A 27056-nucleotide genomic window follows, 5' to 3' on the forward strand; every position below is an offset into this window, starting at 1 on the left:
GCGTGACGTCATGTGCGCCTGCCGTTTGCATGAAAACTGCACTTAGGTACTAGGTGACAGGGAGGCATGGTCGTGACGTCACATGAGCGGCTCGCCTTCATTGTACGAGTCACTATGGATTTTTTATAAATACCAATAATGGTTTAATTCAGATAATAGGCTAAAACTGGTAAATCCCTGCTCTCTGATTGGTTAAAATTCCAGGCATTATTCAATCAGTAATGTCCCAAAATTTTTGGCACCCTGCGAAGTTTTTCAGCCAATCAGCTTTCAGTTCTCATTTACAAAGAGTGAGATCATCTATAATACAAGGGATGTAATTGGACAGGAGGCACCAGCAAGGCACTGACTCCTCCCCCACCCTGCCTGTAGAGAGCTCCGCACAGGAAAGTAAGGCTTCGCTAATAGTGCCAGCGACGCTGCGTCAAAACAAATGTATTGACGCCATCGCGTGCGCTTATAGTAGGCGCGACGGCTTGGTCGTGATCGCTGGAAGTCACTTCAATTTGATTTTTCCAGCGACCGCAGCTTGACATCAGCGTCGGCACTATTAGCGCAGCCTAAGGGAGAAAGGTGTTTTGTGGGTGTAAAGGGGGCTGGCAGAGTGTTTTATTGGTGTCTGTCTGTCTTCTGTTGGTGTGTGTTTTGTGGGTGTAGGGGGGGCAGCAGAGTCTGTTTTGTTGGTGTGTGTTTTGTGGGTGGAGGAGGGGTGCAGAATGTTTTGTTGATGTGTGGGTTTACAGGGGGGTTGCCGTGGGTTTGGTTTGTCAGTGTGTTTTGTGGGTGCAGAAGGGGGGCTGCAGTGCGTGTCTTCAGTGTGTGTTTTATTGGTGGAGGAAGGGTACAGAGTGTTGTGTGTGGGTTTACAGGGGGGCTGCAGTGGGTGTTTTGTGGATGTAGAGAGGGGCAGCAGTCTGTTTTGTGGGTGTAGAGGGGGGCTGCAGTGTGTGTCAGTGGGTGTAGAGGGCTGCAGAGTGTGTTTTGGGGTGTGTGTCTGCAGTTTTGTGGGTTTACAGGGGGCTGCAGTGTGTGTTTCTGGGTGTAGAGGGGGCTGCTGTGTTGTGGGTGTAGAGAAAGGGGGCTGCAGAGTGTGTAGGGGGGACTGCAGAGTGTGTTTGTGTATATAGCGGGGGGGTTGCAGAGTGTGTTCATGTGTATAGAAGGGGGGGCTGGAGAGTATGTGTATGTAGAGGGGGCTGTGTGTATGCACAATTCTTTTTAATAAGCTTGCAGTAAAAGGAAAAGAATGTAAACAATCATGCTGATAAAAATGAATGACTACAAAAGTGTCTCTTTATATGAAAAATTTAATTTTTTTAATTTTTTTAGCCTATAATATTAATAATCCCCTTAGAACAGGGCATTACGGGCCAATAATGCCCTGTCTGGGTTAAAGTCCCCCAGCTTCGCCTCGGGCCTTCAACTCTTCCAGCCCGTATTGGCCAGTAATGCCCTTTTCTGAGGGGATTATTACTTAATTAACATACTTTGGATAGGTCAGGTGTGTAGTTGGAAGTTCCAGTCACTGACTAATCTACTGTCCGACATTTTCACATGGCACAGGCTGATCTGAGTAATCCACGTGCACAATATCACTATGAAATAATACTATGCTGTTAAAAAGCAAACAGAACAGATGTGACATGAAAGGCACAGATCCAGCAATTATATGGCTACCAAGGGTCTCATTTTTTTTTTAACGCAATTAGTTTTGTCCAGAGTGAAGCCCTTTAATGCTGCTGTACGTCGCTCCAAATAAAGACTCAACCTGTGGCAGCAGTGGGAAAAAAAAAACCCACAACAACTGTATTTTGCTGTCAAATTACAAACTTTGTTTACTCGAAAACGAAACTGTGATATTGTGAACTGCGTTACCTAGTAAAATCTCCAAGGTTAAAGATAAACCACATTTTTAAAAACATACTGTACATTACATTAGTGAAAGACTGTACATATTACAGCGCTCCTCCCTATAGAAGTTTGCTGCAGGTAAAAAGATAGGCCTTACATATAGAAATACAAAAAGAACGATTCCTGCGCTCCTACTAATTAGGCTAAAATAATAATCTCATGAATAAGGGTTATTTGGTTAAACCCTTTGGCCAAAGCATTATAAACCTGCAGCCAACGTCAAGGCATAACCAAATGCAGGTAGCTACACTGAATATATGTCATTATTGTCCCATGGACTAGTGAAAATGTGACAAAGTACTGAAGGGGTTAAATAAAGCATGTGCATTTGTGAGCAGTGCAATTAAACGCTGGCTAAAGCCAGTATCATAGTTACCTTACTATAGAGGTAAACTGTGGGTGCACAAATTCCCTGGTGTGAATATACTAAAACTTAAATATATTGCTCTTTCTGTCAGCCTTATACATTCACCTACTCTTGGAGGCAGACTGACACTGAAGTGTAATATACCTGTACTAATTGGAAAATTGGAAGGGGCTCTTTCCTGAAGGGAGGAGACATACGCCTCCAAGGAAATGCTATGTAAAGGAGACGGGCCAATAAACCTAACACTATGCCGTTTCAGTGACACTATAATACAATGCCCTTATGGAGTATGAAGCAAGGAAAAGGATTGGCCTAATATTTATGAAAGACTGTACATATTACAGCGCTCCTCCCTATAGAAGTTTGCTGCAGGTAAAAAGATAGGCCTTACATATAGAAAAACAAAAAGAACGATTCCTGCGCTCCTACTAATTAGGCTAAAATAAAATAGTAATGTCGTGAATAGGGGTTATTTAGTTAAACCCTTTGGCCAAAGCGTTATACGCCTGCAGCCAACGTCAAGAGCAATATACTGTATGTACGTTTTATTATATTCACACCAGGGAATTTGTGCACCCACATAGAAAGGTAACTATGATACTGTCAGCTTTGAATTGCACTGCTCGCACATGCTTTATTTAACCCCTTTAGGGCTTTCTCACATTTTTCACCAGTCCATGGGACAATAATTACATATATTCAGTGTAGGTACCTGCATTTGGTTATGCCTTGACGTTGGCTGCAGGTTTATAATGCTTTGGCCAAAGGGTTTAACCAAATAACCCTTTTTCATGAGATTATTATTTTATTTTAGCCTAATTGGTAGGAGCGCAGGAATCGTTCTTTTTGTTTACATAATATATACATTTATAAGTGGACTATTTTAATCCTTTTGAAAGCTACATTTTAAAAGTGCAATCCCACAGTCAGCCAGTCGAATTTCTTAGGGGCCTCTGAAGGGTGAAGTGTTTGTCAATCAATCCTCTACCCGCATCCCACCCTGTCCTTAATCGAGAACCAATTAAGTTATGGGGAGGGGGACTCTGGCTGTACAAGCACTCGCTGAACATGTGTTTGGTATGGCTGTGTGAGAAGAGGGCGAGTGCGGTGGGTATGGCTGTGTGAGAAGGGGGGTGGGTATGGCTGTGAGAAGGGAGGTGAGTGCGGTGGGTATGGCGGTGTGAGAAGGGGGGCGAGTGTGGTGGGTATGGCTGTGTGAGAGGGGGGTGGGTATGGCTGTGTGAGAGGGGGGTGGGTATGGCTGTGTGAGAAGGGGGCGAGTGTGGTGGGTATGGCTGTGTGAGAGGGGGGTGGGTATGGCTGTGTGAGAGGGGGGTGGATATGGCTGTGTGAGAAGGTGGGTGGGTATGGCTGTGTGAGAAGGTGGGTGGGTATGGCTGTGTGAGAAGGGGGGTGGGTATGGCTGTGAGAAGGGGGGTGAGTGCGGTGGGTATGGCTGTGTGAGAAGGGGAGTGAGTATGGCTGTGTGAGAAGGGGTGAGTGCGGTGGGTATTGCTGTGTGAGAAGGGGGGCGAGTGTGGTGGGTATGGCTGTGTGAGAGGGGGGTGGGTATGGCTGTGTGAGAAGGGGGGCGAGTGTGGTGGGTATGGCTGTGTGAGAGGGGGGGTGAGTGTGGTGGGTATGGCTGTGTGAGAGGGGGTGGGTATGGCTGTGTGAGAAGGGGGGTGAGTGCGGTGGGTATGGCTGTGTGAGAGGGGGGTGGGTATGGCTGTGTGAGAAGGGGGGTGAGTTTGGTGGGTATGGCTGTGTGAGAAGGGGGTGGGTATGGCTGTGTGAGAAGGGGGCGAGTGTGGTGGGTATGGCTGTGTGAGAAGGGGGGTGGGTATGGCTGTGTGAAGGGGGGTGAGTGCGGTGGGTATGGCTGTGTGAGAAGGTGGGTGGGTATGGCTGTGTGAGAAGGGGGTGGGTATGGCTGTGAGAAGGGGGGTGAGTGCGGTGGGTATGGCTGTGTGAGAAGGGGGGCGAGTGGTGGGTGTGTGAGAAGGGGGGCGAGTGGTGGGTGTGTGAGAAGGGGGGTGAGTGCGGTGGGTATTGCTGTGTGAGAAGGGGGGCGAGTGTGGTGGGTATGGCTGTGTGAGAGGGGGGTGGGTATGGCTGTGTGAGAAGGGGAGTGAGTATGGCTGTGTGAGAAGGGGAGTGAGTATGGCTGTGTGAGAAGGGGTGAGTGCGGTGGGTATTGCTGTGTGAGAAGGGGGGCGAGTGTGGTGGGTATGGCTGTGTGAGAGGGGGGTGGGTATGGCTGTGTGAGAAGGGGGGCGAGTGTGGTGGGTATGGCTGTGTGAGAAGGGGGGTGAGTGTGGTGGGTATGGCTGTGTGAGAGGGGGGTGGGTATGGCTTTGTGAGAAGGGGGGTGAGTGCGGTGGGTATGGCTGTGTGAGAGGGGGGTGGGTATGGCTGTGTGAGAAGGGGGGTGAGTATGGTGGGTATGGCTGTGTGAGAAGGGGGTGGGTATGGCTGTGTGAGAAGGGGGTGAGTGCGGTGGGTATGGCTGTGTGAGAGGGGGGTGGGTATGGCTGTGTGAGAAGGGGGGCGAGTGTGGTGGGTATGGCTGTGTGAGAAGGGGGGCGAGTGTGGTGGGTATAGCTGTGTGAGAAGGGGGGCGAGTGTGGTGGGTATGGCTGTGTGAGAAGGGGGGCGAGTGTGGTGGGTATGGCTGTGTGAGAAGGGGGGTGAGTGCGGTGGGTATGGCTGTGTGAGAAGGGGGGCGAGTGTGGTGGGTATGGCTGTGTGAGAAGGGGGCGAGTGTGGTGGGTATGGCTGTGTGAGAAGGGGGTGAGTGCGGTGGGTATGGCTGTGTGAGAAGGGGGTGAGTGCGGTGGGTATGGCTGTGTGAGAAGGGGGGTGAGTGCGGTGGGTATGGCTGTGTGAGAGGGGGGTGGGTATGGCTGTGTGAGAAGGGGGGTGGGTATGGCTGTGTGAGAAGGGGGGTGGGTATGGCTGTGTGAGAAGGGGGGTGGGTATGGCTGTGTGAGAAGGGGGGCGAGTGTGGTGGGTATGGCTGTGTGAGAAGGGGGGTGGGTATGGCTGTGTGAGAAGGGGGTGAGTGCGGTGGGTATGGCTGTGTGAGAAGGGGGTGAGTGTGGTGGGTATGGCTGTGTGAGAGGGGGGTGGGTATGGCTGTGTGAGAAGGGGGGTGGGTATGGCTGTGTGAGAAGGGGGGCGAGTGTGGTGGGTATGGCTGTGTGAGAAGGGGGTGAGTGTGGTGGGTATGGCTGTGTGAGAGGGGGGTGGGTATGGCTGTGTGAGAAGGGGGGTGAGTGCGGTGGGTATGGCTATGTGAGAAGGGGGGCGAGTGTGGTGAGTATGGCTGTGTGAGAAGGGGTGAGTGCGGTGGGTATGGCTGTGTGAGAAGGGGAGTGAGTATGGCTGTGTGAGAAGGGGTGAGTGCGGTGGGTATTGCTGTGTGAGAAGGGGGGCGAGTGTGGTGGGTATGGCTGTGTGAGAGGGGGGTGGGTATGGCTGTGTGAGAAGGGGGGTGAGTGCGGTGTGTATGGCTGTGTGAGAAGGGGGATGAGTATGGCTGTGTGAGAAGGGGGGTGAGTGCGGTGGGTATTGCTGTGTGAGAAGGGGGGCGAGTGTGGTGGGTATGGCTGTGTGAGAGGGGGGTGGGTATGGCTGTGTGAGAAGGGGGGCGGGTATGGCTGTGTGAGAAGGGGGGTGAGTGCGGTGGGTATGGCTGTGTGAGAAGGGGGGCGAGTGTGGTGGGTATGGCTGTGTGAGAGGGGGGTGGGTATGGCTGTGTGAGAAGGGGGTGAGTGCGGTGTGTATGGCTGTGTGAGAAGGGGGATGAGTATGGCTGTGTGAGAAGGGGGGTGAGTGCGGTGGGTATTGCTGTGTGAGAAGGGGGGCGAGTGTGGTGGGTATGGCTGTGTGAGAAGGGGGATGAGTATGGCTGTGTGAGAAGGGGGGTGAGTATGGCTGTGTGAGAAGGGGGGTGAGTGCGGTGGGTATGGCTGTGTGAGAAGGGGGGTGAGTATGGCTGTGTGAGAAGGGGGGTGAATGCGGTGGGTATGGCTGTGTGAGAAGGCTTTGATATCCTGAAAACCTTCAGGCTGAAAACCTGACCTGTTGGTGGCCCTTGAGGACTTGAGTTGCCCACCCCTGTGATAAGGGCACTTTCAAAGTTAAACTGAGAACAACATAAAGATGAGTTCCATGCAGCTGAGTGCTTTCATAACCAGTAGCCATTTTCCAAAGTGATGTTTTCAAGTATAAGTTGTGCAGAGCAAGGGTTTCTTTCGAAGAAGAAGTTTAAAGCTGCAGTTCAGTCTTTTTTTTTTTTATTTATTTTACTTCTATAGTTTCATGTGGGCAATCTCTAATTACCTAAAGAACTGCATAGCTGCCGGTCAATTCGTTCTCCGTCTATTGATTGGCAAAGTTTGGCGACATCTTTAAATATGGGGAATGTAAATCGTTGCTATAGGAACAAGCATGTTTGTTAAAATAGAATACAAGAAAATTGGTCTTTCAAAGTTGTTTTTTTTAAAACAGAAAATGATAAAAGTATTTTTTCTTGCTACAGAACTGATTTATTAAAAAAAAAACACACATGCAGGATATTGCCTGAACTGCAGCTTTAAAGGGTCATTTATCAAAGTCTCACGGCTGCAAAACTGGCCAAAGAAACGGCATCAGATTTATTAAAGAAAAACATTCCCATTGTAACCAATGTAATTTACTGGTTTGAGAAATCTTGTGCATTGATTTATTTTTAACCAGTTTTGCAAACGGAAGACGTTAATAAAATAACCCAGTGTCCAAGCTAGCTTTTTGTAGTACATGTTAATTTTTTAGTTAACAGAGAAGTGGTATTAGATGTTGCATATAAGATTATAAATCAGTATGCTTTTAAATATTTTTGTTGTACAAATGTCACAAGCTACAACAAGCTACCTGTATATATTTTATAAAACCCCTTTGAAAAAAATAAAAAAGACTTGGAAAAACATTTTCCCACCCCTTCCTTTTTTAAACTATTGTTTTTAAAATGTAGAATACGTTTATTGGCTTTATACATTTAGGCCTGAAACAGAACTGCAAAAAAAATCACAATAGGAAACATGATGTATTATGCAGTGCTTTGCGGTTTTCATTCTAAGGGCAGGTCCATACTGCTGCAGAGCACGATCACATTGCTTAAAGGCATTGATCGAACCCATAGACCGCGTGGGCGTCAGCAGGAGAGGGCGCGCATTGCGTGAGAAATCAGTTGAAACTGATTTCTCGGCGCGACAGCCAGGTCACGTGAGTGGTTCGACCGATGAGGACGAACCAGCTCCCTGATGCCCCTAGGAACGCCCCCCACTGTGCATCTACCATGGCCCGAAAACGCACCCGCTTCACGCAGGTGATGTCACAGCCTTCGCACGCCTCCACGCAGGCGTAACTAGTTAACTATGTAGCATCAATGAAAAGGTGCAACAATTGTTCGATCTATGTGTACTGTGACTGCAGTGTTCCCAAGCATGGGACTTTAATAAAGGTTGAGTTTGCATTAGAAATACTCCTGGCGCTCATCTTTTACATCGCCCGGCAGGTGGCAACCCTGGTGATACTGCGATCACCAGGGTTGCCACCTTCTACTGAAGGCCAACCCGGAGATTATTTTTTTTTAATGTAGCGCTTACCTTCAGCGACGTCTCCTGGCCTCCTCTGGCATCCTACGGACTTCGCCCCTAGCAACTCCCGTCAATATGACTGCGCGACATTAAATGGCGTTGCGTTGCCATGACAACAGGATGCTGTGTGACCGGCGTCAAGTTGCCATGACACCAGGATGCCTTATGGCGCCTAGACGCCACGTGACGGCACGTTGTCATGGCAACGCGACACCGCATGATGTCGCATAGCATCTCGTTGTCGTGGCAACGGGTGTCACGTAGCGTTTCTGTTGGCATGGCAACCCGGCACAGCCATATTGGCAGTAGTTGCAGGAGGAAATGCCAGGAGGACGACGAGGATGCCGGGAGACGCCGCCGTTGCCTGCCACAACTCGGATGTTTACTAGGTAAACCCGTAGCCCGGAGATACGTGACCAAAACCCATCGTCTGGGTGAAACCCGGAGTGCTGGTAACCCTGGCGATCAAGCGTTTTGCAGGTCTTCCCAGAGTGGCCACTTTTAACACAGATTAGAAGTGTTGCCATGCTTAAACTCTTTCACAGACTCCTATGCTCCTCTCCTTCATACCTCTTCTGACACAGTATCCTGTGTCACCATTGGGTGAAGCTTAACCTTTACTGTTAACTCCTAATGTACTTTTAGTAGACAACACCTGGGGGGAGGAAATAAACAGTAACAGATTCAAAGAAATTAAAATTGGTGATTTAAAAAATAAAACTTTAGGATTTCCCAAAATTAAATTCTTGAGTAACCAAGAAACCAGGTTTTCCAGACACCTGTAACTAACACTGAATTAATCTAGCTATGTTTATGACCAAGACAAGTTACTTAGATATGTCCTGCCATGAATATCTTGGCTGTTGCTCTTAAAGACTAGAGGTGGGCGAAACTGTAAAAATCCAATTCACAGATGTTCTGCTGTGTTTTTACCAAAATCAGATCTGCACAAGGAAATTCAAAGGCCAATTGGGCACTAAAAAAATGTGGTTGGATACATCCTAATCCGACATCAAATGTGATCTAAAATCCGATGGCAAATTTTAAAAAATCAGTTTTGTCCACACCCTGTAATATGGGTAATATTTTAGTAGAATCCCAAGCACAATATACAGTATATTCCCTCAATCCATATAATATATAGAGAAACTCCTGTATTCAAAAAGGAATACAATTTAGGTACCTGGTTAGGGTGACCAGATTTCCCGGTTTAGCCAGGACAGTCCCGGTTTTTAGGGCTCTGTCCTGACTTTTTGGGGTGCTGTCCCTATTTTTGGATCCCGTTGGCCGCCCATGCTCAATCGGCGTTTGCCGGTCACTCATGCGCAAGCGTGACCGGCAAGCTCCGATCACGGACGAGCGACCGGCAAATGCCGATTGCGCATGAGCTGTCGGCAAGTGCTGATCACACATGAGCGGTCGGCAAGCGCTCTTCGCGCATGTGCAGTTGCCGCATTTGTCCCGGTTTTTGCTGGGACACATATGGGCACCATATACCTGGTAGATATGCAAAGTATATTTAAATGACTCACACCCTACGCTTCCCAATTTGTTGTTACATAAGAACTATATTGACAAACCTTGTGAGGAAGTGTGTACTGGTGTTGGGCACAACAGGATCAGAGCCCACCACCTCTGCTATTTAGTTCTAGCTGTGTGAGCTAATCAAGCTGATAGCTAGCATTACTGTCGCAGTCTGTGGTGAATTTGCCATTAGGCCTGATAGGCCCGGGCCTAGGGCGGAAATATTTTGGGGTGGCATATATTGGTGCTTGCTGCACCCTCTCACGTATGTGCGGCCGGCAAGTGCCGCACATACGCGGTATCGCGTTGCCATGGCAATGTGATGGTGCAGCGTCAAATGACGCTGAAGGAGGAGGGCGGCACCAGGTAAGTGCCTAAGAGAGGTGTATTTGTAAATCCGCCACTGGTCGCAGCATATTTTTGAGCTGCTCACACCTGTATCTATGAACATTAACCAGGAAGTGGAAGAGGGCTGCGTTTAAAAGAAGCCACGGCGAGTGAAATACAGGTGTGAGCAGTAAGAAGTAGAGCTTAAGGCAAGCTCCAGTGGTCGTGCGGGCACGCAAAGCGTGATGACAGAGAAGAATTTTATCATTCCTTGCGCAACGCAATCATGTAGTGTGCGGGCAGCCAATTGTAGGGCAGATCGTGAGGACCAATATGAGTGTGCTGTGTTTGTGCTGCGCTGATGTCATGGCCGTGCCCCTCCCAACCCCCCCCCCCCCATCATGGGCGCGCCCTCGCACCACCCATCGCTCCCCCTAGACCGCACAACGTGGCTTTCACCTGTGCACGCTCCGCCATTAGCATATCTAGGGTGTGCTCCTTTTTTTAGCCCGTGTGCCTCTCCATAAGTTATTTGGAGACAGGTTTGAGAGGATACATATAGTGCTTGGGACTCTACTATATAGTTCGGCCTTCCTCTCAACCCATATTTCAGGGTTCTGAATCACCATTCAAAATTTCTTTTAAATCCGTTTGCAGATGGAAAATAACAACCCAAATTTGCCTTTTTGAGACTGTTCCGTGGCTGAAAGTTTGTTGCAAATTCGCAGCAGATTTGAATTTCTGCGGACATTTCCCCCATAGGGGGAAACATTCGCCCGAATTTGTAAAAAAAAAAAAAAAGCTAAATTCACAACAACAACAACAAAAATGGCAACCGTCTAGCTTTAAAATTATCCAAACTTGCTGTGTGCCCCAAAGTGCCTTCAAATTCTCTTAATATAAATATGGCAAAAGTATAGCCTTTGAGAGATTGGTAAAGGCACGTAAAAGTGCGCATATGTTTGGTAGTATCAATAGGAAGTACTACAGAGGAGTTAAACTTTGTGAATATTTAATGCAAGGCTGAAAACTATATAATGTCACTTGACCAGTGTTTTTGTTGTTGCTTTGCATGTGTGGTCACACAGCAGCTGTACTCCAGTTATTATATTATGAATTTTGGTAGTGTTATGTGCATTGGGTGAGAGCCCAAAAAATATGTATTCTGGAATTAATTAACACTCCACCTGTACTAATCTGTGCTGTGAAGTGAAGCGAGGACAAGTACTCCCGCTGTAGTTCCCTACGTAGTGAAACAAGGAGAAAAACAGGTGTGGTAAGGACAGAATCCAAAATCGTTTGAATCTTGAAGGTATGTTTAGAAATGATCCGTTTTCATGTAAATGTTATAAATAATCTATTTGGGAAAAATATTTGAAAATGTTCCCCTCAAAAACATTAAACTTTAATGTAATATCTGTTGATATAAATAACAGATTGAAATTGTATATATATATATATATAGTGTGTGTATATATATATATATATATATATATATATATATATATATATATATATATATATATATATTTAGTATATATATATATATATTTAGTATATTCTTAAACATACGTCCAGATTCTATCCAATGGAAATTTTGGATTAATCCGTACGGATTGGAACAGGAACAATCTGAAACGGATTTTGCCGGGGAATGGATTTTGACAGTTCCGCCCATTCCTAATAGTAATGCTGTAAGCACTGGAAGGAAATGTACCCAAAGGGAGAAAATCAAGCCCTTCACCAAAAAGCATTCAATATAGCTAGGGGAGCGGTCATACAGGTAAATATTACACAGAAGCTAGAAAACAAATGCAGCTTCACACTACAGTACTGCAATATCATCTGGCTCAAAGGATGCTGGTCTAAGGCTGCGATTAGTGCTTGCAACGGCGGGTGCCGCAGCGTGCGCCGCTGGAATAAATACCTAGTCTCAATGGAGGCGCACATAGTGCACGTGACCGCGCAGAAGCGCAACCGCATTTTGGAAAGAAAATATTTTGTCTTTCCAAGCGATGTCTGCGTCCCGTGAAGCGGTTCAGCCAATGAGGGCGAACCGGTCACGTGACATCATGGCAACGCCTCACCATGCCCCCAACAGGCCTCCCCATCTCCTGAACATCTGAGAGCACAGTTCACACATCACGCCAGCGGCGGGCGTGCGTGACGTGCAGGCGCTCCGTCGCGCATTGTAAGTATAATCTCAGCCTAAACTAGCTTAGGCTCACCATTGATAGGCCCTCTGTTTATATGGGGTGAGGGGGACTATCTTTCCCATATATTCTTATATACAGTACTTAGTTTTTGACAGGAATTCATTGAAATGAGCAGATCCTCCTTTGAAAACCCGCGTTAATGCCCGTCTGGTGATTCCCAAGATACTTGCCGGAAAAGTAATTAAATCCCATGCTTCACACGGGCCAATAGGAGGCCATGACAGATGGTGTTGCGGCTTCCAATTGGCCCCCGGGACATTTAAACCCCCATTTTGTTTCCCTGCTATCTTCAGTGGCAAGTATCTCAAGAACAAGGGGTGAAAATAGCGCATTTTAGCTCGCAGGACCAACCCCCCCCCCCTCCTCCCCCGCTTCCCATCCATGTAAAAACTATTGAAAAATATAAACTCTTGGAGTGTTGTTACAAGGTTTTTCTTATTCTGCTATTTTTTTTATCATCAAACAAGACATTTTGTTTTATTCTTTAGCATATTACAAACAGAATGCCATTCAGTGCAACTGGTGTGGCCGGGGTTTTGACTTTAGTTTGAGTAAAATAGACCCGATCAGCTCAATTCTGAATAGGCTGAACCAGTTCTAACACGGTACTGGTAATGCTCTAGACAGTGACTCATGTTTTAATGCAGTGAGGCCACACATGAAAGGTTCTGGTCTTTCATTTCCTACTGATCTCACTCAACATGAATTCAACACACTTGTGACTCAAGCTAAAAGCAGTTCCCATGTTTTCTTCCTATACAAACTCAACCCTTTTTTTATTTTTTTTGTGCATTTATTTTATAACTCCTTTGCCCTGAGACTGAGGCACTGCTTTTGCTGCGGCTGTGTGTGTGGAATGCTTCTGTCTACCTTCCAGGAAATAAATATGAACCCAATCGGTGCCGGAGAGCTTGCCATGCATGGTGCTACAAAGCCCCCCTGGTGCTGAACGGAGGATGTCTCCATATATGATTCTACTCAATATGCCATACATTCGTTTTTCCCCTTGCTGGGGAAGATTTCAGCCACATTTGAATAACTGGTACTGAAATTTCCCCAAGCAAGAGGAAGATGGTATATTAAAAATTGTGCTATGAAGCAAGGTGAGCAAATTTTGTTTTTAAGCCTCAAACCATCAGTTTGAAAATGCGCCTCTTGGCCCCAATTTATGAAAGGACTTTCTATACTATAACTTTTGTACTGTATAGTGCTGAGTACACTGTTGGCGCTATGTAAATACATATATATATATATATATATATATAGCAAATGGAAATATTACTGTGTGCTCATTTGCATGTCTTAGACAGGTCTGCAACCCCGCCTTTCACCATTATCACCCAGCACACAGCGCTTCCACTGCAGCAAGGGATTCTGGGAAATGACATGCAAATGAGCACACAGTGCCACTTTTTGCTTCAAAACCATTTTTAACATGGTACCCTATAGGCTTAAGCTTGCTGCATGGTCACAGCTTTGCCCTGGCTGTGCTCAAAATCAGCATACAGTAATATTTCCATTTGCTATATGCTTTGCTGTGGAGGTTTTTTTTTTTATATATATATATATATATAAATACAGGGGGGAAATTGATGCCATAATCCAAATGGGTATATCCAATGGATGGATCTCGGAGGACACTGGTGGTTTCCTTATGCAACAGCATCCAAAAATACCTGTCATGTACACGATCCCTAAGATTCACAAATCTACCACACACCCACCAGGTCGACCTATTATCTCGGCTCGGACATCACTATGCCATCCGATTTCACAATATGTTGACTTCTATCTACAACCGCTGGTGGCGGGTATGGCCACGTTTGTCAAAGACACTACCAACTTCATGGAGCATATTAACGATCTAGCATTTAATCCAGCTGGGTGCATATTGGCTACCCTCGACGTAGCAAGCCTCTATACGAATATTCCGCATGAGGAGGGGTTGGAGGCTATCAGGAGAAAGTTGATAACAAATACTTTACAGACTGGACCACCGTCTGAATTTTTACTACTCCTGATAGAAGTCATCCTAAACAAAAATTTCTTTAGGTTTGAAAATGCATACTATCTCCAGCTCAGTGGGACAGCCATGGGCTCAAACATGGCTCCATCATATGCGAACCTTTACATGGACATGTATGAGCAAACCCACATCTTATGCGATGCGCCCAATGCACACTACATCAGAAAGTTTTTACGCTACATTGATGATATTTTTATTATTTGGAGTGGCTCTTCTGTGGAATTACAGGACTTTGTTAACCGTCTTAACGATATTCCATCAAAGATACGTTTTACGCTGTGTTACAGTGATCTAGAAATTCCATTCTTGGACACGATGGTATACAAAGCTGGCGACAAATTGGCCACAAGGCTGTATCAGAAAGACACTGACAAAAATACATTGCTTTATGCCACAAGCCACCATCCGGCCCCGTTGAAAAAGGGGCTTCCGTACTCACAACTTCTACGGGTGAAACGAATCACCAGTGATCACAATGAGTTGGAACCTGCACTTATCAACATGGCTAGCAGGTTCCTAGAGCGAGGCTATAGTCCGGTCGACGTCAAAGATGCACTTGATCGTGTGATTAGAGGGGAGAACTCAGATCGTACTAACATCGAACTGGGCGAACAATCAAAAAGTTCAAGATTTAATGTCATAAGCACATTTAGCACTGCGTCCCCATGCATACAACGTGGCATTAGAGATAATTGGCATGTACTAGCCAATGATGATAAAATAGGAAAATTCTTCCGTGAACCCCCCTTGTTTTGTTTTCGTCGTGGTCCGTCAGTTGGGGACATGATCACGCAAGCAGATCCTGCTGACAAATATAGCAAGGACAAAACTTGGTTAACCCAAAAACCTGGGGCCTACAGGTGCAAGGGTTGCACGAATTGCCAATATATGCAGGTGGGATCTTTCTACTGTCATCCACATAATGGGACTAAAATCAAGATTCATCAACATCTGAATTGTGAATCAAAATTTGTTATATATTTGATTAAATGTCCATGTGGGTTACTTTACATTGGGAAGACAGTGCGTATGCTTAAAGAACGTATAGCTATCCATCGTTCAACAATTCGCAAAGCATTATCTGCAGACGCCAAGGATTTAGAGTTTAAATGCCTCCCTGTTGCCAAACATTTTAGGGATTTTAAACATTCATTGGCAACTTTCAGATGCATGCCTATTTCACAGGTCAAAGTGCTCACACGAGGGGGTGATAGAAATAGATTGCTATTGCAAAGTGAAGCGAGGCACATCTTTGAATTAAAAACTGTGGCCCCTTTTGGCCTAAACGAAGATTTTTCATTGGGATGTTTCCTATAAAACAAGTCAGGACTATGACACTTCGTTTTGCTGAGGAATCATTTCTTGTCCTGTAATTATGTGTCTTTTTGTGTCAATGTTCATTTCATAGTATTTCTGCATTATGTCCTTATGTGTTATTTCCATATGTGCCCATGTATTGTTATTTTCACTTGTTCACTTTAAGGTGTTGGTATGTGCATCATGTTGGCTCCATGTCCTGCTTCGAGATCATAGACACTACATGATATATATGAGACTTCTAAATACGTGATATGTCGTGTAAATAAGGCCTGTCATAAGCTGGCTCTAGGACATAGTCAAAGGATCACAGTATGAATGGTGATTCCGGATAGACACGTGTATAAACTAGATGTTGTCTCATTGGGCATATATATTAAAAGCCCATTGGTCACTCTATTTAGGAAGAAATGTGTGTGACCAAACATGTTATCTGGTTTTCGATTTTAGACTAATTGTAGTCATTGTAGTAATAGTATTTATTATAGTGGGACATGGATAACAATATATTGTACAGTGATGCACACATCATATCACATGTTTGTTGTTTAATATATTGGTTTTTGTATGATTGCTGTGAGCATTTTGCGTCCTTATGCTGGAGTGGGTCCCTCTGTAAATAAGATCAAGCATATATTTCAACACATGCCAATCTGCTTTAATGCGATCACACTTTATAGCCCCCCCACATGGCTCTATTGGCTAGGTGCCTTGCTTTATGAAGTTCTGGCATTTGTAATTATAGATCCTCTATCTGATCTGTAAGGGCACATCCTCATATGGGTGCTGTTATGCACATATTAGGGTTAGCTCTTGAGTAACACTATGCTTGCGCTGTATATATACATTTTGCACATTGAGTTGCTTGGGCTTGTTCGCGCATGCGCGAACCGCCATTATAGATAAACTATGCACTATGTGGGCCACTGTAGTTGGGCTAAACATGCATTAGGCTGAGAAGCAATATGGTGATGCGTTTCAGCAGCGTGTTGCGGGTCACGACACAGAGAGATAGGATGAGTCCGCGCATGTGCGATTATGCCTGGTCAGACCATTGAGGCCACCGTAGTTTAAAGGGAGGTTTGTGTAAATCCAAGATGGCGATGCGTTCCAGCGGATGTATGCGTGCCACAGCGGCGCGGTTTCGCGGGCAATGTTGCGCCTACACGGGTGAGTTTGATTTAATTTTGATTTGTTTGGGTATATAGGGTGGTGGATTAGCATTCACTTATTGCACGTCCCTGAGGAAGGTCACGTTGAGTGTACCGAAACGTTGGAGGTGGTGCCATGTTACTTTGATTACATCTGCATTGGAATCACTAAGACTGTGTGCTGTCTCGTTTTTTCCGGACTCCAATCTGGTAAATTCTATTTTTACATGTGCATATGGGGCAAGCATCAGCATTTTATCTATGTTTACAGTGTGCCAACTGAGATGATTTTTTCATATATATAAATACAGATATGTATACAACACCACATTTAATTAGCCGACAGTAGAATTTATCTTGCCAGTATCTCACGTTTAAACTTTTTATAAGATGATCCTATTCAGAAGACCAGTAAACTGGTTGCAATTTCAGTACAAAATATCATATTGTAGTTTATTTTTTTTATTTTTTTCAATCTTGAGGTATTGCGTTTTAAGTATACACATTAAGGGGCTAATTCAATATTATCTAAAGTGTCCAGACAGGGAAAACTCCCACTCAAGTCAACATAGGTTTTTTAGAGTATATTGAATTACCCCCTAAGCTTTCCAAGGAGAGAACTGATTGGCTAAAAAAAACATAAACATCACAAAATATGTAAATGCACACACAAAAACACAAAACTGCCCGGAGAGTGTACACAAAGATGTAGGGCTTCAAATTTCTTTATGCACCTGTCTCCAGTACCCTCCATCTTGTGTGGACATGCTCTGCTCCTGCCCCCCCCCTCCCCACTCCAAAGAATAAGATGCACACTATAGGAGTTCTTATACAATTCTGATACTGACCACCATTAGGAGATGACCAAATATCAATGTATAGGGCAATCATGGGATGGATATGTCTGCTCGTGTTAAACTGTTATCTTTCTTAATTGTACCAAATTCCAGCCCATCGACTTTGAAGGTGTCTTGTGGAATATCACCACTTAGTAAATATGGGCTGATATGTATAATAATAATAATAATAACAACTTTATTTCATATAGCCCTTTTCTCCCAATGGGACTCAAAGCGCTTCACAATTACAGTATAGTGCACGTACGCAGCACACAGGATTGTTACAGACACAGTCCCTGCCCTGTAGAGCTTACAATCTATGATTTTGGTGTCTGAGGCACAGGGAGATAAAGTGACTTGTCCAAGGTCACAAGGCTTTGACAGGGTGTATTGAGCTAGGTTCCCCTGCTTCAAACTCAGTGTCACTGTTTACAGAGTCGGAGTCTTTACTCACTGAGCCACTTAAAATAATGCGTGTAAAAGCTTATTGCCTTATGTTCTTCCAAATGAAGAAGTGAATATTTATTCAACAACTTAGAGAACACAATGATGTTTTAGGCCATATGCCCAATATCGGTGTAGTGTATAAAAATAAATGTCAAAAAAACACGAAAATGGGTTAAATATCACCATGTGACTGTTCATTGTTATGAGCGGCTACACAGAAGGTCACAAATCCAAAATGATGGATATACCAGTTTCTAGGCACCATATGGCTGGAGGATTCCAATGCACTTTCCAAATGCTTTAGGCAGGCTGCACCCTTGGAAAATATATCCTTGATGTATTAGAGGAAGTCTTCACATATTTGAAAACTGAAATTAAATAAATAAATGAGAAATTCTGTAAACTAACTTTCAGTTGAACTTGTGGATTAAAGGGGAGCCACCATGAAATTGAAGTCGGTTGTTACACAGGAAACAGCAGAGAACGTCGGCTGCTGTTAGTATTTGTACTTTGAGGCTCTTTGAGGCTCTCCTCGCTTATGTTTTCCACATACAGGGTTAAACAGCTGTGCTACGAGTCAAAGAAACAACAGTGGATAATGATGTTGCAGAAAGGCACATTTCTGCAGCACAACAGTGGGCCTAGTGAGGAGGGAAATGATCACTGCATTGAACTTAAACTCACAGCTACTTCCTGTATGGGACATGACATTGGCAGCTTATAGACGACGCCCTGTCAATGTTCAAATATGTTATATTATTCATTTCTTTGATATATATATATATATATCAAAGAGGGAGTGGCCCAGTGAGTAAAAGACACTGACTGGCACTGAGAGTTTGAAGCAGGGGAGCCTGGTTCAATTCCCGGTGTCGGCTCCTTGTGACCTTGGGCAAGTCACTTTATCTCCCTGTGCCTCAGGCACCAAAAAAAAAAAAAAAAACATAGATTGTAAGCTCCACGGGGCAGGGACCTGTGCCTGAAAAATTTCTCTGTAAAGCGCTACGTATAACTAGCAGCGCTATACAAAAACATGCTATTATTTATTATTATTATATATTTATTTATTTATTTTTCAATGAAAAACATTACCTTTATTATAGGATCAGCCCTCTTTTCCTTAAGGCCTATGCGACACCAGGCTGAAATGTTTAATGCACTTCTCACCGTGTGTTATTGCTTAAGTAATGAGCAATTATTGCATTTCTTTTATAAGGTGCCAAATGTTGCTATGTTATTTATGAGCTTTTAAGGAGACCCATACCTTTTCGCTGTCATCGTTACAGATGTGGTCTTGATGTACAGGCTGACACTGGAAAGGGGGGCCGAAATTACCTACAGATGAGGGGGGAAAAAGGCAGAGATTTCAGTAGAAGTAAAAATAGAAGCATTCCAAGTGCTTACACGTCTATAGCCACACAACCCAGAACCATACCCTGCGAATGAGCCTATATAGAATGTACTGAACCTATTTTAAATGTCATGCACAGTACCTATTACAACCAGATGTACCTATTGTACATACTTGTGCCCGTTTGTAAGAGCTGAGGAGTGCTCCACTGCTTGTCTCTCATTGGGTAAGACGCAAAACCTTCAGCTAATTACAGTAGCTTGATAAATGATCAGTGTAGGGAATATATCTTTTTCCTCGAAGCCAGGGGCCAGCTGCCAAGGGGGAAATAGGCCGCCCGAACCAGTCAGAATAAATTCATAATTTGGTGTGCCGCCGGTAGGGTTGCCAGGTGTCCAGTATTGAACTGGTCTGTTCTGTATTTAGACAACTCTGTCCAGTAAAAAATTATATATATATATATATATATATATATATATATAATATATGTTTCCGGTATTACCTCTCTGCACATAGTGACCTGACCAGTTAAGGGGGGGTGCAGAATTTCCCTGAGTAGGGCTGTTGCCAGTGTGCTGGGCAGCTTCCTCCATCCTGATATGCTGCTGCTGGGTAATGCAGCCAATTAAAAGGAGGTATCAGGAGCCAGGGGGTGGGGCCAAGGAGAGGAGGAAACTACATGGAGTGGAGAGAGGTGTGTGTGTCTCGAGCACGTCGCACCTTTCACCATTGTGTCCAGTATTTTTGGAGAAGCCACCTGGCAAACCTTATGTGCGGGGGGTGACTGGTGAATGTGTGTGTGGTGCAAGTCTGTGTGTATGATGTGTGTGCCGTCTGGTACCTGAACCAGTTTGTTGGGTTTACCCCCTGGGATAAAATCTGCCAGCTAGCTCCTGCCCAAAGATTGCTGAAATAGCACCTAAGGTCGCGATTATACTGCATGCTCGCGCAACCGCATGATGTCACGTGCACGTGGCGCGCACGCGAAACATGCACTGCACGCTGGAGGCATTAGGATGCAACAGGGAATCGTGGCTGTGAAGTCACGTGAGCGGTTCGCCCTCATTGGCTGAACCGCTCACGTGACGTGGCAGTGACATGGCCGTCGCACTACAAAAAACTATTTTATTTGTCTCCTCACCAGTCTGTCGCTCCGTAGCTCTTGGTCGCGCGCACTATGTGCACCTTCAGTGGCCACCATTAGTTTGTTCCGGCTTCGCGCTATGGCGTGCCGCAAGTATAATCGCGACCTAAGGCAGTGAAAAGTGTACCTATTTTTATGTGCTCAATGTTGTAGGATTTGCAGCACAGACGCACACACATGCACACAGTTTCAGCTTACCATATCTACAACTAACTTATGTATTTGTCAAGGCATCAGCAATCCTGAATTAACTCCTTAACTACACTATATAATCTCACGGAGGACTGTAATATCATAGGGATAACATGAACTCTAGGGCCCAACATGGTTAAAACCATGTGCACAGCAATACTCGTTTTTGATACTTTTTTTTTATCCTCAACAGTCGGTTTCGGGCCTGTCCTGGGCAAAGAGGTTAATGTGACCTTCTTGCAGTTTTAGTAGTTGAAGATTCATCTGAGACCACCAACATTATTTTGTATGGCATTTATAAATGTAATTGATTTGTACCTGAACTCCAATTTGCTTGTTTACAAGCAAAAGCCTCTGAAATAGTCACTCACCAATTACAGTTTAACAGGTTTTTTATGTACTAAAGCTTTGCACATAATACAGTTACCAAAGGAATACTTTTGAAGCAAGAAAAAGTGATGATCGATCTGCTAAATTGCCGTCTTGTTGCATTTATAACATAGGTTTTCTTATCATATATTGCTGTTATGATTATGTTGCAGTAAAAGCAACTATGCCTCCATCCTACAGCAGTATTGTATCATAGGCAACAGTGACTTCAACTGAATGAATAGTGTGCGTTAGGATTAAAGAAAGTATTACAATACCATCGCATTAGCTGAAGTCCTAATTTGGGTGTCTGAAACAGTGTGACATCTTCCACCTCTAGAAATCATTCCCCAATTGTCAATCAAATACCCAAACCCTGCTTTCAATTTATTAGAGCGATTTCTACATTTTGATTCTAGGTCTAATAACAAAGGAGTAATTTCATTGCATCTTTTGATTTAACAAAATGATTACGCCTGCTAACCCCATCTGGGTAAACTCCACTTTAGCAGGTACCTAAATGCATAATGTGTCTTATTGTCCTGTGAACTAAACTTCGTAAAATACATGAAAGTGCCCAAAGGGTTAAATGAATGAAACAAAATGCTACAGTATCTGTGATTGGGCGTATTTGTCCCCACGGATCTCCCATTCCCCACCGGAAAACCCACATTGTTGACCCTTTCAGTGCTGGAGGGGCCACAGTGGATCAGGCACATTGCTACTGATCACCGATGACGCAAATGGAAGAGGAAAAGTCTCCTTTTCCGTTCCACGTCCTGTTGAATCATGTTCAGTCCTCACCCGGAACGCAAGATCTCCCCTAGAAAAAAAGCCCATGATGTAGCTACAACGTCATGGGACCTCTAGAGGGTCAGGCCACATAACGTGGTGGCTACACTACATCATGGGGAACACGAGGCATTAAATTAAAGCACCAAAAATGGGTGCGTGGTCACCGGTAGAAAGCAGCAACGTTCTCTTTCAATGACTCCGTGACTGTCTATTTCACCCCAAATCTGGCCCTGGCGGCCATATTGTTCTCCCAGGCAAGTATTCTTGCAACTGCGGAGCTCAAACGCGCTGTTCCCAGGTTCCAAGGAAACCTAGCAAGGTAAAGGAAAATACATCTCCCCCAAAACAAATCGAGCAGGACAGAGTGCTGCTTCAATGCAGCATTTCAATAGCATTTCATTACTCTTCCCACCAAGCGTTACAAACCACTGCATTTATACTTACTCTTTAGACTGTTTGCTCTTTAACCAGGGTTTACTTATTCCTAATGTATTGTGTTATAATTCCCCTCATTTTAAAGCAGTAGTTCAAGCAATATCCTACATGGTTTGTTTTTTTAATTATTTTAATAAATTAGTTCTGTACTGTGAGAAAATAATTGTAGCTTTTAAAATGTAAAAAAAAAAAATGTTTTAAAGACATTGTTAATGTTTCTAATGTAGGAAGCATTTCCAAAGTGACAGCCCCCTTCCCCTTCTGACAGGCTCTGGCTCTTAAGCCCCACCCTCTAGCAGTGCACCAATTGTATCTAGTAACTGCCCAGTCAATCATATTCCAGGACTACATTGCCCACAATGCTGTGCAAGAACTGAATTAAATAACCCGGAGCAAGCGATCGATTACAGGAGAACGGATCGATCTGCAGCTTAGCTAATCACTTGTCAGTGTGCAGATTGTATTGATGCACATATTGAATGGGGGGGGGGGGGGGGGGGGGGACAATGGCAGCTGGAACTGCAGCTTTAATGTCTCTTCCATGAAGATCTGCACATGCTTGCTGCTATACAAGCAAAAATATATACATGACTACATTGTTTTCTGATCATTCGAAAGGATGTTTGAAAACAACAAAAACAGAGGTCCCTGGAGCTGAAATCAACACACAAAAAAAGTGTTGGCAGGAGTGCCTCTTTAAAGTGGAAATGTCACTAGGTTCTCTGAAATGTAATCTCACCAGAAACACAGTGGTTCATGTATCAAGTCAAACATGGTGCAATTCTGGGGCAGTAATTCTGAACTGAAAGCAATATAATGTTTCTTTTATTCATCTAAAGCAGGGATCTCAAACTCAGTCCTCAAGGGCCACCGACAGGCCAGGTTTTATGTGTTCTTCAATTGAGCTACTGATTGTGCCACCTGTGCTGAAGCAGGGATATCCATAAAAGCTGGCCTGTTTGTGGCCCTTGAGGACTGAGTTTGAGACCCCTGATCTAACGCAATTTTTTGTCCAAGAATTGCCTTGATGCATTGACCTTTTTATTGTCGTTCTCTGTTTGCAGATTGTCCATTTACCTGTAATTTCTAGAATGCCCAAATAGTCTAATATTGAAAGGGTTTAGATACCGATCATAAAGCCCATCTAAAGCGTCTAGTTACCATTAGGCCTCGTTCAGGGTGCCAGAGGCAGGAGTTGGAGGGAGGGCGTTCGGGAGGGAGGGCGGCAGTCTGCTGGGCGATGTGTGTTCATCCTCCTCAGCAGACTTTTTCAGGAGTTGAGGAGGCGGGGAGGGGGCGGGGCTACAGACGGGAGCTTAGGGATCCAAGTTGCAGTCTTGAAATCATTCTCAAGAATGATTCCATTGGCTGCCGAGGTCTCCGTGACGCTGCTGCAGCTTCAAAAAACGACCTGGCTTGTTTATTGAAACTGTAGCCAGCGTCAACTCCCTACTTCGGAGACAGGGCAGCTGCTACCCTGACAACCACAGTTCACTTTAAATACATTGTATCCCACGGCCGCTCGCACGTCAGCACGCCCTCCCTCCGCAGCCTGCACCCTGAACGAGGCCTTAAAACATTGAGTTGAAAATGTTTAATGAATGCACATACTTGTCAGATTAATTGTCTATTTTTGAAAGGCAACAATCATTGAACACTTCCGGAGCATGTGATGGCTCCAGGAACGATCACATGACAATACTGGTCTTCTTTAAACCCAAATCCATACCAGGCTAAGGGGAATTCACTAAAGCAGGGGTGCGCAAACTGGGGGGCTGCGAGATTTTCTGGGGGAAGGCCCTGAGCTCTCTCCCAAGGCATTTAAATTAAATGCTGGGGAGCGCATGCGAGGCCTCTGTAAAGGCCCTTACCGTGACTCTGGCGGCTTCCAGCGACGCATCGTCATGGCAATGCGGCGTCAAATGCGGTGTCACATGCTGCTGCGTTGCCATGGCAACGTGAAGTCACATGACGTCAGAATGCCAGAGACAAGGTAAGGGGGGGGGGCGCGAGCACGGGGGAGTGCAGGCAGAGGTGCGCACTAGAGAAAGTTTGCGCACCCCCGCACTAAAGCTCTGGTTAGAGAATAGTCAATGGCAGCTAACGCTGGATTGAGCCCCCTTGTCAGAGTTTAGTGAATCCCACCCATAAAGCGATGCAACAGCCCTAACATACGTTAAAAAAAAATACTATTTTTACATTTAAAAAGGGGGATCACCAGGTAGAAGAACTGAAAAGAAACACATTGACTGAAAACATCCTGTACTGTTTCTTTAACAATGTGTGTGGCACTAAAAAGCTGGATTAGAGGAGAATTCACATTTCATGTGTAGCCCCCTTTCCCCCGTGTCTATGGAAACTACCGTGGTGCTTATCCGTGGTGGCTTACAGGAGGCCTGATCCTCTGCTGATCCTCTGCTGAAGGGATCCTGGGGTGGCCTTGTTCACTTACACACACAGCGCCTCCACCTGGGAAGGATCCTCACGCAGTGGGATAGCCCCTCCCAAGACAGTACAACCAGTAAATACACACCAAGTTATGATATAACAGTATTTACTGAACACGTACTTATAATAACTGATTACACAATACAGCCTATACTATATATAAAGAAAGTGTACCTGTTCCGGTTTGGGAGAGGTGATTCAGCGGGCACCACGAGGCAGGAAAAACGTAGCAGATGCTGGACTGTGCTGTAAAGTGTTCCTTTATTGAAGCATAGTTAAAAAGAGGGGGGAAAGAGCATGCTCCTGCACCTCTGTCATGCTCTTTCCCCCCTCTTTTTAACTATGCTTCAATAAAGGAACACTTTACAGCACAGTCCAGCATCTGCTACGTTTTTCCTGCATCGTGGTGCCCGCTGAATCACCTCTCCCAAACCGGAACAGGTACACTTTCTCTGCACTTCTTATCAGCCATGGAGCACACAGACCGGCGTTCACATCAAATGTGAGTACAAGTGCTGCTTAAAGAGAGCCACCCCAGGCATACAAGTTCATTCAGTTCAGGGAGACTGCAGAGGTCAAGGGGGGGTTTAAACACTCCCCACTTACAACTCCGCACATCTCTGCCATACCTGGTGCCATCTAGGGGTTCAATGCACATAGCCTCAAGCATGCACTACCACACCAAGTGATCCGGTTTAAAACGCAGTCAGAAACATTTATTTTGCAATTATTGTGGGTTATTTGTAAAGCTCTGTAGCACTGGTCAATTGGGGCCATTCACCCCATACATCTTTGTCCTATACTATATATAAGACATGCAGATGAGCATACAGTTGTATTTGCATATTTGCTTTGCTGTGGAGGGTTTTTGTCACTTTTTTTACTCACCATAACTTAACTCAGTATTATGGTTGGCCCATCCTTTAGCTTCTTTGCATACTCAGTTAATCAACCCCCCACTGATGAGACCCATTAAGGTCGAAACAGCTGTCTGTGGGTGGTTTTCTGGGTATGCACCTTAACCCTGGCTGTGCTCAAAGCTGTGACCATGCAGCAAGCTTAAGCCTATAGGGAACCATGTTAAAATGGTTTTTGAAGCAAAAAGTGGCACTGTGTGCTCATTTGCATGTAATTTCCCAGAATCCCTTGCTGCAGTGGAAGTGCTGTGTGCTGGGTGATAATGGGGAAAGGCGGGGTTGCAGACCTGCCTAAGACATGCAGATGAGCATACAGTTGTATTTACATTTGCATATATATACAGTGTTCGACAAACCTATACATTAGCACGCCCCGGGCGAGTGGATTTAACATCGTGGCGAGCTCCTATTGGCCCAAGCAGCACACATGTGGTACTAGGTGGCGAGTAGATTTTTTTGTTCGGCGAGTAGATTTTTTGGTGATTTGTCGACCACTATATATATATATATATATATATATATATATATATATATATATATATATATATATACATACATACATACATACATACATACATACATACATACTTGGGTAGTATCCCCATAGTACTTGGGGGTGCGGTGGCACCAGTGCCCCAGTGTCCATCCCACAATGTCAATCCCCACCCAGAGTGTTGGGACTAGCGCCAACCCGTAGATCGTTGGTGCACTTAGATGGTATACCTGCCCGAGCACTCCTGTACTTGGGTGTCGCTGAATAACCAAACGATCAGTCTGTTCCACCGAAGGCTTTCGCCTCTGTGTGGGGTGAACTCCCGCTGGAGGGTCTCACCTTTAAGAGTCTATTAGATCGTCGGTGGTCTGGTCCCAGACCACAGGCCTTGGGTACTGCGTGGTATCTGTCACTGGCGTGCTGTACCCACACTATACACAGCTACTGGGGTAAGTGTCCCTGGCTATGGTCCTTCTCTGCAGCAGCCATGACCTGATGGGAATCAGGGCTTAGCATCCTCACCCTTCCCTATCCTGCTCCCGACTGGCATGGTGCTCCTAACGCGCCAAATGTACCTATTGCCCTCCAGGGAATCCGGCCACGCTATTGGCTGTGTGCTTGCCCCTGTGAATAGCAGCTCCTGGGGCTGCTGGGACATGTAGTCCCTATGCGGAGCCTATATTCCAGATGGCCGCCGCTCGCGACCGTACTGTGCCATTGCTACCGGTGTCATGGTGCTTCATACCTGTTAGGTACCAAGAGATACTGAGGGTCCCCGTTAGTATGGGGAAACAGGACAGGCTTTTGGATGTCTTCAAGCTGTGTTCTTCTTTATCTGGTGCAACGCCTCCATTCACAGTAGGCTCCAGCGTGGCTGGAGACAGTCCCCACTGTGAAAGTCATCATTCTTGCCCCTACCCAATATACTGTAGACTCAGGCAGGGGTATATGAAACAGGATCCTCTTTATTGCAGATAGCATCCACTGCAGGTGGTATTACAGCGAATGCATAATGTCTAGCACAAGTCCCTGACCTCTGGATGGTGCCTGGCCTTCTCTCAGAATTGAGGCCGTGCAATCCTGCTTGTTGTTCTCTTTGAGTCACGTCTCACTCCCTTGAGGGAGAGACTTGGACTGACTGTAAT

At 45.3% G+C, this 27056-nt stretch overlaps 1 protein-coding gene and 1 long non-coding RNA gene across 2 annotated transcripts in view; one reads left to right on the top strand and one right to left on the bottom strand.

Moving 5' to 3' along the window:
• The window catches only part of RNF38 (ring finger protein 38), a 238907-nt gene that overhangs the window by 56768 nt on the left and 155083 nt on the right, over window positions 1-27056 (bottom strand). The window contains exon 2 of the mRNA XM_075602475.1: window positions 19032-19102. Coding sequence (XP_075458590.1) covers window positions 19032-19102 — 71 coding nt within the window. The remainder of the gene's footprint in view (window positions 1-19031; window positions 19103-27056) is intronic.
• Window positions 1-27056, top strand: part of LOC142496107 (uncharacterized) — a 51149-nt gene that overhangs the window by 15139 nt on the left and 8954 nt on the right. The window lies entirely within an intron of this gene.

Source organism: Ascaphus truei, chromosome 1, assembly GCF_040206685.1.
Source record: "Ascaphus truei isolate aAscTru1 chromosome 1, aAscTru1.hap1, whole genome shotgun sequence".
Classification (NCBI taxonomy): domain Eukaryota; kingdom Metazoa; phylum Chordata; class Amphibia; order Anura; family Ascaphidae; genus Ascaphus; species Ascaphus truei.